This window comes from Pseudophryne corroboree, chromosome 2 (assembly GCF_028390025.1).
Source record: "Pseudophryne corroboree isolate aPseCor3 chromosome 2, aPseCor3.hap2, whole genome shotgun sequence".
Taxonomy (NCBI): domain Eukaryota; kingdom Metazoa; phylum Chordata; class Amphibia; order Anura; family Myobatrachidae; genus Pseudophryne; species Pseudophryne corroboree.
The window spans coordinates 790,398,839-790,414,000 of NC_086445.1; the positions used below are offsets into that span (position 1 = coordinate 790,398,839).

The 15,162-nt window shown below is 43.7% G+C and overlaps 1 protein-coding gene across 2 annotated transcripts in view; it reads right to left on the reverse strand.

The window, feature by feature from the left end:
- SRPX (sushi repeat containing protein X-linked) overlaps window positions 1-15,162 on the reverse strand; it is a 245,177-nt gene that overhangs the window by 76,276 nt on the left and 153,739 nt on the right. For both annotated transcript variants that reach the window (XM_063955569.1, XM_063955568.1), the window contains one exon: window positions 1,029-1,155. In XM_063955569.1, coding sequence (XP_063811639.1) covers window positions 1,029-1,155 — 127 coding nt within the window. The remainder of the gene's footprint in view (window positions 1-1,028; window positions 1,156-15,162) is intronic.

Below are 15,162 nucleotides of genomic sequence, written 5' to 3' on the forward strand. Positions count from 1 at the left end.
GGAATCAATGCTGGGTCAGCCTCTAATAAAGACTGTGCTGGGCTGTGACTTTGTCCAGTCAGTGGACACCACAGCTGTTTGGATTTGAATTGCTCTAAGTCTGCTACAGTACATAAGAAGAGGTTCTAACAATCAACAGGATGAATTCTCACAGATTTAGGGAATCCTGGTATAGGATCTGCATATTTCTGATAGTTACATGTATCTCACCCTAAGTAAATGACATAGACCTGTTAGCACAACAGCTCCCAATGTGATGATTGGTTTCATGTTATTTGGGTTAGCCCACTTTTTAAACCTTTTTGGAGGGAGCCCTGATCTTGTCTACCCCTAGTGACTTTCCCCCAAATGTGATTCTTTTGTATCTACACACTCAAGACTTCCCTGAGTTATGTCTTGGGTCATATTGTTATTGCAGACAAAACCTTCATTGCTAAATTTTTGAAATACTGTATGCTTCCTCTACATCTGCGTTATCCCCCTTTGGCATGAATATGTTATTCCCACTCTCAACCCCCTGAGTCTGTCGACCATACCCCCGTGTTTGAGCTTAATGAGCAACCACAAGTTTACCTTCCTCCATATTCACCCCTCCAAGAAGTGTTCTCATGCTCCGCATAACTCTTGTTCTTCATGTAAGTGATGCTGACCTGTGTATGTATGTAATTTTCCACCTGATGTTTTTCCATTTCTTACCCATTTATTTTTTATACTTCTCCCTTTACAATTTTTTTTAAATATTTTATAAATGCTCAATAAAAAGTATTCATGTTAAAAAAGTTACTATGTTATTATTAGGAGCTGCATAATATACAAAAACTTTATGATGTAAAGCCTAGATGTGCTTTTGTGGAAGTTTTTTAAATTGCCAAATTCACAGGGAAAACTCCAATACATGATGTTTTGGTTTTATCCTATCTCTAACCATTTTCTATTTGGGTGATGTGCTGTATGTGACATTAGCAAAGTGTCCATGAATATTACATCCAGCCAGGAAGTAATGATTTCTTACTACTTATGAAGCTTACTCTGTTAAAATCCCATCTGCCGTGTCAAGTCCCTCAGGAGTGTCCCAGAAAACTCTGGCCGTCAGTTTATTTGGTTCTGCCACCTTTTCCTTTACACTTGGACATTTTATCCTTGGGGGCTCCAAATCTGAAAAATATTCCACAAATTGATATCATAAGATAAAATATGGAAAGTATAGTACCAGAGACTGGGAAAGTATAGTACCAGAGACTGGGAAAGTATAGTATCAGAGACTGGGAAAGCATAGTACCAGAGACTGGTAAAGTATAGTATCAGAGACTGGGAAAGCATAGTATCAGAGACTGGGAAAGCATAGTACCAGAGACTGGTAAAGTATAGAACCAGAGACTAGGAAACTATAGTACCAGAGACTAGGAAAGTATAGTACCAGAGACCGGGAAAGTATAGTATCAGAGACTGGGAAAGTATAGTATCAGAGACTGGGAAAGTATAGAACCAGAGACTAGGAAACTATAGTACCAGAGACTAGGAAAGTATAGTACCAGAGACTGGGAAACTATAGTATCAGAGACTGGGAAAGTATAATACCAGAGATTAGGATAGTACCAGAGACTGAGAAAGCATAGCACTATTGACTGGGAAAGTATAGTACCAGAGATTAGGATAACATCAGAGACTGGGAAAGCATAGCACTAGAGACTGAGAAAGTATAGTATCAGAGACTGAGAAAGTATAGTACCAGAGACTGAGAAAGTATAGTACCAGAGACTGAGAAAGTATAGTACCAGAGACTGGGAAAGCATAGCACTAGAGACTGGGAAAGTATAGTACCAGAGATTAAGATAGTACAGAGACTGGGAAAGCATAGCACTAGAGACTGGGAAAGTAAAGTACCAGAGATAAGTATAGTACCAGAGACAGGGAAAGTATAGTACCAGAGATTAGGATAGTAATAGAGACTGGGAAAGCATAGCACTAGAGACTGGGAAAGTAAAGTACCAGAGATAAGTATAGTACCAGAGACAGGGAAAGTATAGTACCAGAGATTAGGATAGTAATAGAGACTAGGAAAGCATAGCACTAGAGACTGGGAAAGTAAAGTATCAGAGATTAGTATAGTACCAGAGACTGGGAAAGTATAGTACCCGAGATTAGGATAGTAATAGAGACTAGGAAAGCATAGCACTAGAGACTGGGAAAGTAAAGTACCAGAGATAAGTATCGTACCAGAGACAGGGAAAGTATAGTACCAGAGATTAGGATAGTAATAGAGACTAGGAAAGCATAGCACTAGAGACTGGGAAAGTAAAGTACCAGAGATTAGGATAGTAATAGAGACTAGGAAAGCATAGCACTAGAGACTGGGAAAGTAAAGTACCAGAGATAAGTATAGTACCAGAGATTAGGATAGTAATAGAGACTGGGAAAGCATAGCACTAGAGACTGGGAAAGTAAAGTACCAGAGATAAGTATAGTACCAGAGACAGGGAAAGTATAGTACCAGAGATTAGGATAGTAATAGAGACTAGGAAAGCATAGCACTAGAGACTGGGAAAGTAAAGTATCAGAGATTAGTATAGTACCAGAGACTGGGAAAGTATAGTACCAGAGATTAGGATAGTAATAGAGACTAGGAAAGCATAGCACTAGAGACTGGGAAAGTAAAGTACCAGAGATAAGTATCGTACCAGAGACAGGGAAAGTATAGTACCAGAGATTAGGATAGTAATAGAGACTAGGAAAGCATAGCACTAGAGACTGGGAAAGTAAAGTACCAGAGATTAGGATAGTAATAGAGACTAGGAAAGCATAGCACTAGAGACTGGGAAAGTAAAGTACCAGAGATAAGTATAGTACCAGAGACAGGGAAAGTATAGTACCAGAGATTAGGATAGTAATAGAGACTAGGAAAGCATAGCACTAGAGACTGGGAAAGTAAAGTACCAGAGATTAGGATAGTAATAGAGACTAGGAAAGCATAGCACTAGAGACTGGGAAAGTAAAGTACCAGAGATAAGTATAGTACCAGAGACAGGGAAAGTATAGTACCAGAGATTAGGATAGTAATAGAGACTAGGAAAGCATAGCACTAGAGACTGGGAAAGTATAGTACCAGAGATTAGGATAGTAATAGAGACTGGGAAAGCATAGCACTAGAGACTGGGAAAGTAAAGTATCAGAGATTAGTATAGTACCAGAGACAGGGAAAGTAAAGTACCAGAGATTAGGATAGTAATAGAGACTAGGAAAGCATAGCACTAGAGACTGGGAAAGTAAAGTACCAGAGATAAGTATAGTACCAGGGACAGGGAAAGTATAGTACCAGAGATTAGGATAGTAATAGAGACTAGGAAAGCATAGCACTAGAGACTGGGAAAGTAAAGTACCAGAGATTAGGATAGTAATAGAGACTAGGAAAGCATAGCACTAGAGACTGGGAAAGTAAAGTACCAGAGATAAGTATAGTACCAGAGACTGGGAAAGTATAGTACCAGAGATTAGGATAGTAATAGAGACTAGGAAAGCATAGCACTAGAGACTGGGAAAGTATAGTACCAGAGATTAGGATAGTAATAGAGACTGGGAAAGCATAGCACTAGAGACTGGGAAAGTAAAGTATCAGAGATTAGTATAGTACCAGAGACAGGGAAAGTATAGTACCAGAGATTAGGATAGTAATAGAGACTAGGAAAGCATAGCACTAGAGACTGGGAAAGTAAAGTACCAGAGATAAGTATAGTACCAGAGACAGGGAAAGTATAGTACCAGAGATTAGGATAGTAATAGAGACTAGGAAAGCATAGCACTAGAGACTGGGAAAGTAAAGTACCAGAAGCTGCATATAAAGTTATGCTGCTGTATGTATTATTAAATACCATTGCTTATTAGCTGGTATTTTTTTCTCCCAATTCCTGACAAGCAAGATAATTATGTAGAAAACAAAACAAACAGTATGCAGTCTGATAATGTATAGTTTTGGGGGTAACGTGTGAGAGTGAATTCTGTTTACAAAAACAATGTAATTATAAAGGATTTGCAAGGTGAAATGACACACACACACATATATATATAAAATAAAATTCCATAGTAAATTCTGTAATTACTATGATAATTTACAAAAAATGTTATAAACTGTTTGAGGATTGTGAATGTTTATACTTTGTTTATAAGATTCAGTTTAATAAATGTATGCACAAAAATATTTAAAACAGCGTGTCCCTGGGACAAGTCCTCATCCTCACTGTCAGTCCCCTTAGATCCTTTAACATAACTGTCATTTCTACTATCTTTCCCCACAAAATTCTCTTATATGACTCTACAGGTTCCTTATGTTAGAAGACATTCATGGGACAATGAGCTGGGAGGACACTTGTCTCACCTGGGAAGCATTTGATATGCCGGCTGTCGGGATCCCAGCGCTCACCATAACGACGCCGGAATCCCGACAGCCTGCATACTGACAACTATTCTCCCTCTTGGGGTGTCCACGACACCTTTTGCGCTCACCCCGCTGCCTGCATGCCGGCGGTCGGGATCCCGGTGCTGGTATGCTGAGTGCCGGAATCCCAAGCGCCGGCATAACATACTACACCCGTCTCACCCGTTACACATTTATAATGTACATCATAAAAGACAAATAAAGCGAAAGATAAAGTTCTGATTGGTAGTAAACAATAACCAGAATATGTCACTAAATTTCTAGCAACGAGCACTTGTAACAATTTCTATTAGTGTCCCGTCTCCGAGTGTCAGAATGGGGAATGGAGACTTACAGTAAATATTATTTCAAGGGCCCACTATAGGGGCACTCACTAGGGTGCACGACCATTTCTAGCATTTGCAATTTATGCTGAATAAAGTACCTCTAGAGTATGTTTATATGTAGAATATGCATATTTTGGTGGTGAATAACCTTGAATCTCTATCAAAATCTAGCACTTGCCCCCCTGAATATAACTGTAACCGAGAAACTGTGTATAATACATAATGGAAATTAAAGAAAATGAAGTTAAATATGGCTGATGTTATTACCTCACATACATTAATGTTTGCAATTGGGCTACTACCTGGTTAGCCCAAAACATTCTATGATCAAGAGCACATATAACATTTCCGATTAGGGGCCACCAAGACCCATTGTTAATCTGACCTTGACTAGACAGCACAGATACATATGTTTTGTTGCAGACATTTGCATACTTTTTGTAAACTAAGTAAGAACCAGTAACATACAGACAGGGTTAGGCGCAGGTTTAACAATAATACAAAGACGATATTTATCATTCATAAATGTCATTTTTGCATTATGCTTATCATTATAGTGAAAACCGACCAAATCATATATGTGTGTGTAAATCTGGCTCTGATACTAGCCAGTGTCTCCCCAGCCATTGACCTCACCACATAGCACTGTAAAGAACAGTAATAAGATTCACAGGCAGTGCATGAGTTGGCATTTCAATTTGACAAGGGGACACTGAGACTGGCTGGTACAGTTTATACAGGGCCAAGCCTGTCTGGAGAGCCAGGTCAATCAGAGAGGTGGAGCAACATCGCCTTTTCTGTGTGCACGTTTAGCAATGTACACCAAGTTGGGCATGAGCATGCCCCCTCCACAGCAGTACAGTCTTTACATAAATTATGTATTATATATATATGGGAGGCGGTTAGCATACCGCCACACGGGATCCCGGCGATCACAGTGTTGATGCTGGAATCCCGCACAGCTGTAAAATGCTGGCGCCACAGGCTTTTCTCCCTCTATGGGTGTCCACGACCTGCAGCGTGGCCAGCGTATCGAGCCCGCAAGGGGCTAACTAGTGCTTGCCATGATGCCAGCATCCTGGTGGCCGGGATGCCGCTGTCGGTATACTGACAGCCGGCATCATGGCCAATGCTATCTCATAGCGATCCCATATATATATATATATATATATATATATATATATATACACACACACACACACACACACACACATGTACAGCAGCAGCCGGCACTCCTCCAAAAGCTTCAACTTGCTCAGGTGCCAGATCAGTAAATATGTAGAAATCCAATGTAGGAACGGCACTTAGAGACAACAGCAGGTCAAAAACGTGTATTTAAAGTCTACGATCGTTTCGGAGCACAAAGCTCCGTCGTCAGGACAAATACACTGTTTTGATATTTGTCCTGACGACGGAGCTTTGTGCTCCGAAACGATCGTAGACTTTAAATACACGTTTTTGACCTGCTGTTGTCTCTGAGTGTCGTTCCTACATTGGATTTCTATATATATATATATATATATATAAACAGAGACTGCGGCACTCCACTGGTTGAAAAGATATTTAGTGATGAAGCATAAGCTTAATGAGCTGCAACAAAACTACATCAAAGGTTGACGTTTCGGTGCTACGCAGGCACCGTTCTCAAAACCTAGTAGTTAGTAGTTCTGCTAAATACTAGGTTTTGAGAACGGTGCCTGCGTAGCACCGAAACGTCAACCTTTGATGTAGTTTTGTTGCAGCTCCTTAAGCTTATGCTTCATCACTAAATATCTTTTCAACCAGTGGAGTGCCGCAGTCTCTGTTTTTCTATACTTTGACTATTCACTGAAGGCACCCATCCATAAGGAACATTCAGCAACGAGTGCGGATTCTACACCAGGTCTATATATATATATATATATATATATATATATATATTTATATTAGGTGGTAAATTGGCTGCGCCTTCAGTGTTCCATAATTACAAGGTATCCTTAAGTGGTAATAAAATATGCGTACCAGACACACAAATGAGAAATCACTTCTTATAGGTTTCTGTAGATCGACCATCTCCCTCCTTAATAACCTCCTCCTCTTATATCCACCCTGATATCAGCATGATATTCCTCACAGGGGGGGGGGTAATGGAAAACAGTAGATCAGTGTAGTGCACAGACCTAGCCAAAGTGACGCTGTGCTATGTGTGTAGAATCAGTGCAAAAAAGCGTGCAATAAAATGCTAATAGTGCTTAATTTGTGCCAAGGTGGTTGTTATGCCAAAAACACTTCTGGTAATTGTGCTTATTTACCAATTATGAGGGTGTAGCACCAAGATAAATTTAAAGTACCATGGCAGCACTTACGTTTATAAAGGTATCAAATGACCGGATGGAGCCAGCAAAAACATCCAATTGACCAGAATACCTTAAATCAGAAAGTACTCCCAAAAGGGAAAAAAGCTGATAGTGTGATAACGTTTTTACACACATTTAATGAGACAATTTAAACACAAGAAAATGGACTTGTACAATTTGAAACAAAGTATGCATGCTTATCTGTCAATCAAGCAGGAAAACGGAAAACCCGTATTTATCCAATGCATTTTGTCCCGTTTTTATCGTGCTGGGACTTACTCAGGGGTATCAGATGGTAGGCCATGCACTGGAGAGCCTTATATTATGTCCTACCGGACTCAGAAGGTGACTGTGCCACGGACTGGGTCCGGTGTTATCATACCGATGGCACATTTCTCGGGGTTGGCGGTAAACCCGTGTGCCCATAGAGGCTGTAAAACGGCTTCTACCTTTGGTAGGTGTGACTCCCAATCAGAGCTGAAAATATCGATGTCATCTAAATATGCAGCCGCATATTCCCTGTGGGGCCGCAGCAACTTATTCATAGCTCTCTCGAAGGTTGCTGGGGCCCATGTAAACCAAATGGGAGCATTTTATATTGGAATAAGCCTTCTGGGGTAGAGAAGGCTGTTTTTGCCTTAGCAGCTTATGTTAACGGAATCTGCCAATAACCTTTTGTCAAATCAAGTGTAGTGAGATATTGACTATTGGCTAAATTTTCTACTAACTCATCCACCCGGGGCAGAGGGTAGGAATCAAACCGGGACACTTGATTTAATTTACGGAAGTCATTGCAGAACCGTAAGGCACCTGAAGGCTTCGGTACTAAAACAATGGGATTATTCCACTCACTGGTGGATTCCTCGATAACCCCTAGGCGTAACATCTCTTCCACCTCCTGCTTTACCGCTGCCTGCTTCGCTTCGGGTATGCGATATGGCCTCTGTTTAATGACCACCCTGGGTGGAGTCACAACATCATGTTGGATGATCCGTGTCTTTCCCGGAATGGCAGAAAACACATCTTTGTAGCGTTTCGTCAAGTTCACCACTTCCCGTTTCTGTTCAGGAGTAAGCGTGACTGCCATGGGTACCTGGCATTCTGAAATCTTCTTAGCTACCAAAGTGGGCCGACTGGCAGTTTCCTTCCAGGGTTTTAACAGGTTTACAGTTTTACACGGTAGACTTGTACCTCCCTCCTTCTACCCTCCTGTCGGACCCTGTAATTGACCGGTCCCAGTGCCTCGATCTCATAGGGGCCCCGCCATTGTGCATACATCTTGCTTTCTGTGGTGGGCACCAGCACTAACACTTTTTCTCCCAGATTAAAGGAACGGTTAACCGAGGTGACGATATACCTCTGTTTCTGATGTTGTTGGGCCCTTTCCATGTGTTTGTTCAGTAGTGGGGCAATCTGCCTAAGACGGCCGTATAACTGGGCCACAAACTGAACGACGTTAGGGTCCTGGCATGGTTGTTCTTCCCACCCTTCTTTTAAGAGATCTAGAATTCCTCTGGGATGTCTCATATAGAGGAGCTCAAATGGACTAAACCCTGTAGACGATTGGGGTACCTCTCTGACCGCAAACATCAAGAAAGGTAGGAGCAGATCCCAATCTCGTTTTTCTTGTGACACTGCCCTCTTTATCATTTGCTTAAGTGTTTTATTAAATCTTTCTACCAGGCCATCTAATCTAACTCTCTCTGCACATGTTATATCTGTCCCCCCTGCAGTGCACATGATTCTGCCCAACTGCTAACAAAATTCCTGCTGCGATCAACTCAGAATTACCCCCTATGTTCTGTGTTTTTCTGTTATCTTTATAGTATCCATTATTGTATGGAAAGTGTACTGCTATCTATTTGAAGTTTGGATTATTCTGGTACTCCACTATTGTGTAAGCCAATTCCAACTTATATTTCTGGATGTGATAAGTTGCGCCACCTGGCCTCACTATTTTCTTGATTTATGCTCAGACTTTTTAAGCGCTTTTAACTCATCGCACAACATTTGAATTTGAGCTTGCTGCCCCTTATGTAACATTTGAATTTGAGCTTGCTGCCCCTCATGTAACATTTGAATCTGGGTCTGTTGCCCAGCTACAAGCTCAGCAAATTGTTTTAGTAACTCCTCCATATTGCCCTGCGTGGCCCCTTTAAGGACAAATCTCAGAGGTTTAATATAAAGTGCCAGGCTTATCAAACAGTCCAAGCTGACACCGCCTGTTTTGCTGGCTATCTAATACATAACAGCAAACCGTCTGCCTATAATGCTTTGGCCCATTAAGACTACCACATGCACTGCATAACCAGAGAGGAAAAAGGAAAACTTGTAGTTTTAACATAGGTAGGCTTACCAACCGTTTCTGCTGTACACCGTGTCCTTGCTCGCATTCTCCACCACTTGTGACAAGGATCACACACACGGGGACTTAGATGAACACTTTCAGTGTTTATTTTGCACAGCAGGTCACCACATAGCAAGTTGGTTCCATACAGTCGGTATTACAGGCAGTAGCATACAGGTACTCACAGCATAGCAGACTCTTGATAGGCTCCAGTGGTCCCTCGTCTAACCCACACAACCCGGCCTATCACTCGGGTAGCTATTCCACCATCGAGAGCAAGATGACTCTGTCCTGGAAACCCTTATATCAGGAAATCCCAGGTGCTGCTTATCAAACACCTGGGAGTCTGCTACTGCTTCTAAAACCTGGTCTGGATCCTCCACATTACTTTGACATGGAAAACTGCTGTCTCTGCCACAATGTATGTGTGTGTGTGTATACAGTGCCAGATTAATGTGCACATGGGCCTGGAGCTGAAATATAGGAAAGGCCTATTGTGTACCGCTGCAGCAGATTGGATTAAGGAGAGGGGAGCAGGGGATATGCCTTAGCGCCCGTTAGTTACATTACACCGCACAGTAGTGTCCGAGACACGTTACACCGCACAGCAGTGTTCGATAGTTAGATTACACCGCACAGTAGTGTCCGAGACACGTTACACCGCACAGCAGTGTCCGATAGTTAGATTACACCGCACAGTAGTGCCCGAGTCACATGACACCGCACGGCAGCATCTGATAGTTACATTACACCTCACGGTAGCGTCTGCTAGTTACATACGCACGGTAGTGTCCGAGACACGTTACACCGCACAGCAATGTCCGATAGTTACATTACACAGCACAGTAGTGTCCGAGTCACATTACACCGCACAGTAGTGTCCGAGTCACATTACACGGCATAGTAGTGTCCGAGTTACAATACACCGCACAGCACCGTCCGATAGTTACATTACACCGCATAGCACCGTCCGATAGTTACAATACACCGCACGGCAGCGTCCGATAGTTACAATACACCGCACAGTAGTGTCCGAGTCACATTACACCGCACGGCAGCGTTATATTACACCGAACTGCAGCATCCGACAGTTACTGTACATTACACTGCTCAGTAGTGACCTAGTCACATTACACCGCATGGCAGCGTCCGATATTTACATTACATCGTACACTAGTGTCCGAGTCACATTACACTGCACGGCAGCGTCTGATAGTCACATTACACTGCACAGTAGTGTCCGAGTCACATTACACCGCAAAGCAGCGCTGATAGTTACATTAGACTGCACAGCAACGTCTGATAGTTACATTACACCGCACAGCAGCATCCGATAGTTACAATACACTGCACAGTAGTGTCCGAGTCACATTACACCGCAAGTCAGCGTCCAATAGTTACATTACACCGCACAGCAGCGTCCGATAGTTACAATAAACCACACGGCAGCGTCCGATAGTTACATTACACCACACGGCAGCGTCCTATAGTCACATTACACCGCACAGGAGCGTCCGATAGTCACATTACAGCACATGGCAGCGTCTGATAGATACATTACACCGCAAGGTAGTATCCGTATACACACTGGCCGGAATTCAATTGATTATCATGCATGACAAATTAAAACGGCAGCGTCCGATAGTTACATTACACCACACGGCAGCGTCCTGTAGTCACATTACACCGCACGGCAGCGTCTGATAGTCACATTACACCGTGCGGCAGCGTCCGATAGTTACATTACACCGCATGGCAGCGTCCGATAGTTACATTACACCGCATTGCAGCGTCCGATAGTTACATTACACCACACGGCAGCGTTCGCAAGTTACATTACATCGCACGGCAGCGTCCGATAGTCACATTACACCGCACGGCAGAGTCCGATAGTCACATTACACCGCACGGCAGCATCTGATAGTCACATTACACCGCACGGCAGAGTCCGATAGTTACATTACACTGCATGGCAGCGTCCGATAGTTACATTACACCACACGGCAGCGTCCGATAGTTACATTACACCGCACGGCAGCGTACAATAGTTGCATTACACCGCACGGCAGCGTCCGATAGTCACATTACACCATACATCAGCGTCTGACAGTTACATTACACCACTCAGTAGTGTCTTAGTCACATTACACTACACGGCAGCGTCCGATAGTTACATTACACCGCACGGGAGTGTCCGATAGTTACATTACACCGCACGGCAGCGTCCGATAGTTACATTACACCGAGCGGCAGCATCCGATAGTCACATTACACCGCAAGGAAGTGTCCGAGTCACATTACACTACAAGGCAGTGTCCGATAGTTACATTACACCGCACGGCAGCGTCCAATAGTTACATTAGACCGCACGGCAGCGTCTGATAGTCACATTACACCGCAAGGTAGTGTCCGTATACACACTGGCCGGAATTCAATTGATTATCATACATGATAAATTAAAACAGTATGCCATTAAGGTCACAGAACATGCACACATAACTTTAATTGTGAGAAAGTCCTGGGCATAGGGCTACACAGCATATACTCCTTTGTACCTCAAACCGCAGCTGCAGAACACCTCACAGATCACACAGGCGGGGAGCACTGCACTGCAGTGTACTGTCCAGTGGGTGGGGCTTAGAACGGCCCGGGGGTGTGGCTTCAGGCAACAGGGGCCAGGGCTCAGCAGTGGAAGAACAGTTGGCTCCTCCCCCTGACGGAAAAGGTCCCTTAGGCCACTTGGATCTAGCCTCAACCGTGGAAGAACCAGGGGGCAGAGTAAGTTTATAAAGGTCCCACAGAGACACAGCTTGGGATGGCAAGTGAGAAGAACTTTGAGCAATCGTGGGCACAGCTGTAGATGCACCAGGAGGCGGAGCTTATCGCGATCTGGGGGAGGAGCTTATTTCAATCCTGGGTATGTGCTTCATTGGGCAGTGACAGCTGCTGGCAGCTTCAGAGGGGATAGGCAGAGTTCTGTCTCTCCGTGACAGGAGTCGAGTGAGGGAATGCTATTGGTGATGACAGGAGAAAAGTTTTTTTTCCCCCTGTCAACACTATCTGAACTGCAGGGGATCTGTGGGCCTATTTCCAGTGGGGGGCCTGGAGCTGCAGCTCCATCCGCCCCATTGTTAATCCGGCTCTGTGTGTATATATATATATTTTAAAGGGCACTAATAAAATGCTGGCTTAAACAGGTTACACTACAACAATATGTCTGTGGCTGAAGTCGGAGGCGAATTCCCTTGAACTCTCCCGGGAGCTTCCCGGGAGTGGTTTCATACGATTCCATACGGTTTGGTACATTTTACATGCAATATATCGTATGCGATCCCAGCCATACCTGCGGGAACAGACATATCACGAGTGCAGCACTAACTATCTAGGGGAGCCGATCCGACCCTCATGGGAACGCGCATCGGATTGGATCAGATACACATGCAAAATGCCGATTTCACCCGATATATCGGCCCAAATGCCCGAAATTGGATGAAATCGGGCATTATCGTTCTAGTGTATGGTGCCCTTTAGTCTTCAATCAGTTTTAAGGCATAAGGTAGTGAGTTCCAGATAGTCAGAGCTGCAGAGCTTGTAGGTACTACTAATAGACCTTCATCCGCAGATTAATCTAACCAAGTGGAAGCTTGAGCAATCTGAAACTGCTTCAGATAAATAAGATTTTATAGATGAGGGAATGTAATCAGGACAAAGACATTCACAATGCCGAGAGCCACAATCTCGGCTCTGGAATCCCGTTGGAACCTAACGGTTAGTATAAGGGTTAGGTTTAAGCTGTGGGAAGGGATGGTTAGGGTTAGGCTGATGAAGGGGACAGCTAGGGTTAGGCTGATGAAGGGGATGGTTAGAGTTAGGCTGCGGGAGGGGTGGGATAGGTTAGAATGTGCGTCAAATCCACTGGGATGGGATTGTGATTGTCAGAATAGTGTATGCCGGGATATCATACTCAACCCGTTGACGGAACAGTCATCACCAAACTGCATTAGCTGGATAATTACTATAAAAGATGTACAGTATGCAAAGTTTTCTAATGTCTTAAAACAGCTTCATTGTAGTAGTGTGTTCAACCTCTAAAGAATGCCTCTACTACCATCTAGTGGTAAATGTACAGTAACACATGTCAGCAGTTACTGCATCTTCATTTTTTGTATTCTTGTGGATCAATGGTAAGTAATAATTTAGGGGTACATTTACTAAGCAGTGATAAGAGCAGAGAAGTGAGCCAGTGGAGATATTTCCCCATCAACCAATCAGCATTGAAGTAACATCTATAATTTGCATACAATAAAATGATGCAGAGCTGCTGAGTGGTTGATGGGGAAATATCTCCACTGGCTCACTTCTCCGCTCTTATCACTGCTTAGTAAATGTACCCCTTAATCTCAAATAAATACATATTAACATGAAATGTTTATCTCCTATGTAAGCCTGCACACGTTGTTTTAGTATGAACTATAACATTGGTCTATCCACTCATGTCTCTTCTATTCCAGTCTCAGTAGTGTAAAAAAATAGAAAAAAAAAAAGTTAGCCCCATGACATGGCGCCTTAACGACTCCCTCCTCCACAACCCGGAGATACGTTCCCATCTTCGGGACACGATCTCCGACTATTTTACCCTGAATGAGACCCCTGATATCTCTAGGTCCACTCTCTGGTTGGCACACAAGGCAGTTCTTCGTGGACACGTTATCAGCCTAGCTTCAAAAACTAAAAAACAATCCCTCACCCAGTTTAACAAACTCTCTATTAAACTCCACTCACTTGAGACCCAGCATAAGGCGTTCTCCGACCAGGCTGTCTTGTCCGAACTTCGTACTGTTAAGGCGGAACTTGATCTCCTTCTCTCTGGACGGGTGGCCAAACGTCTTAAGTGGCTTCGCCAATCCTTTTATGAGAAGGGAGACAAGGCGGACAAGATCCTAGCGGCACGACTCCGTTCCACGAGAGCCAAAACTAATATTGTCTCTATCAGAAAGTTTGAAACTCTCTCAATCAACTTGTCCAAGACCCCACTGCCATTAGAGCTGCCTTCCAATCCTACTACGCTGACCTGTACAACCTCCCACCCCCCTCACCTGGTTCCTCCCCTCTGCCCCACTCCGATCTAGTCTCTCACTTTCTTTCTGCTTCTAACTTGCCTAGATTGCCCCAGGACGCCATGGACCATCTTAACAGTGAGATCTCGGTGGAAGAAATTGCTCAGACTATACTCACGCAAAAAATTGGTAAATCCCCGGGCCCGGATGGTTTCACAGCTCTTTACTACAAAAAATTATCTGCTCTTCTCTCCCCCCACCTTCAGTCCCTGTTCAATAGGATTGTCCATGGCGACCCCTTTCCCCCTGAGATGTTGGAGGCTAGAATTGTGGTGATCCCCAAAGAAGGCAAGGATACCCTTAACTGCGCTAGCTACCGCCCTATATCTCTCTTGAACTTGGACTTGAAAATCTTCGCTGAGATCCTGGCCAACCGCCTTAACCTATACCTCCCCTCCCTTGTCCATTACGACCAGGTGGGGTTTATCCCGGGCCGTCAGGCGAGAGATAACACCAGACGTGCTATTGATCTTATACATATCTCGAACTCCAGGAGATCCCCCACTATCATGCTCTCCTTAGATGCTGAAAAGGCATTTGACCGGATCTCCTGGAGTTTTCTGAGAGCCGCCTTGGAGGCCTATGGCTTGTCCGGTGGCTTTCTCAC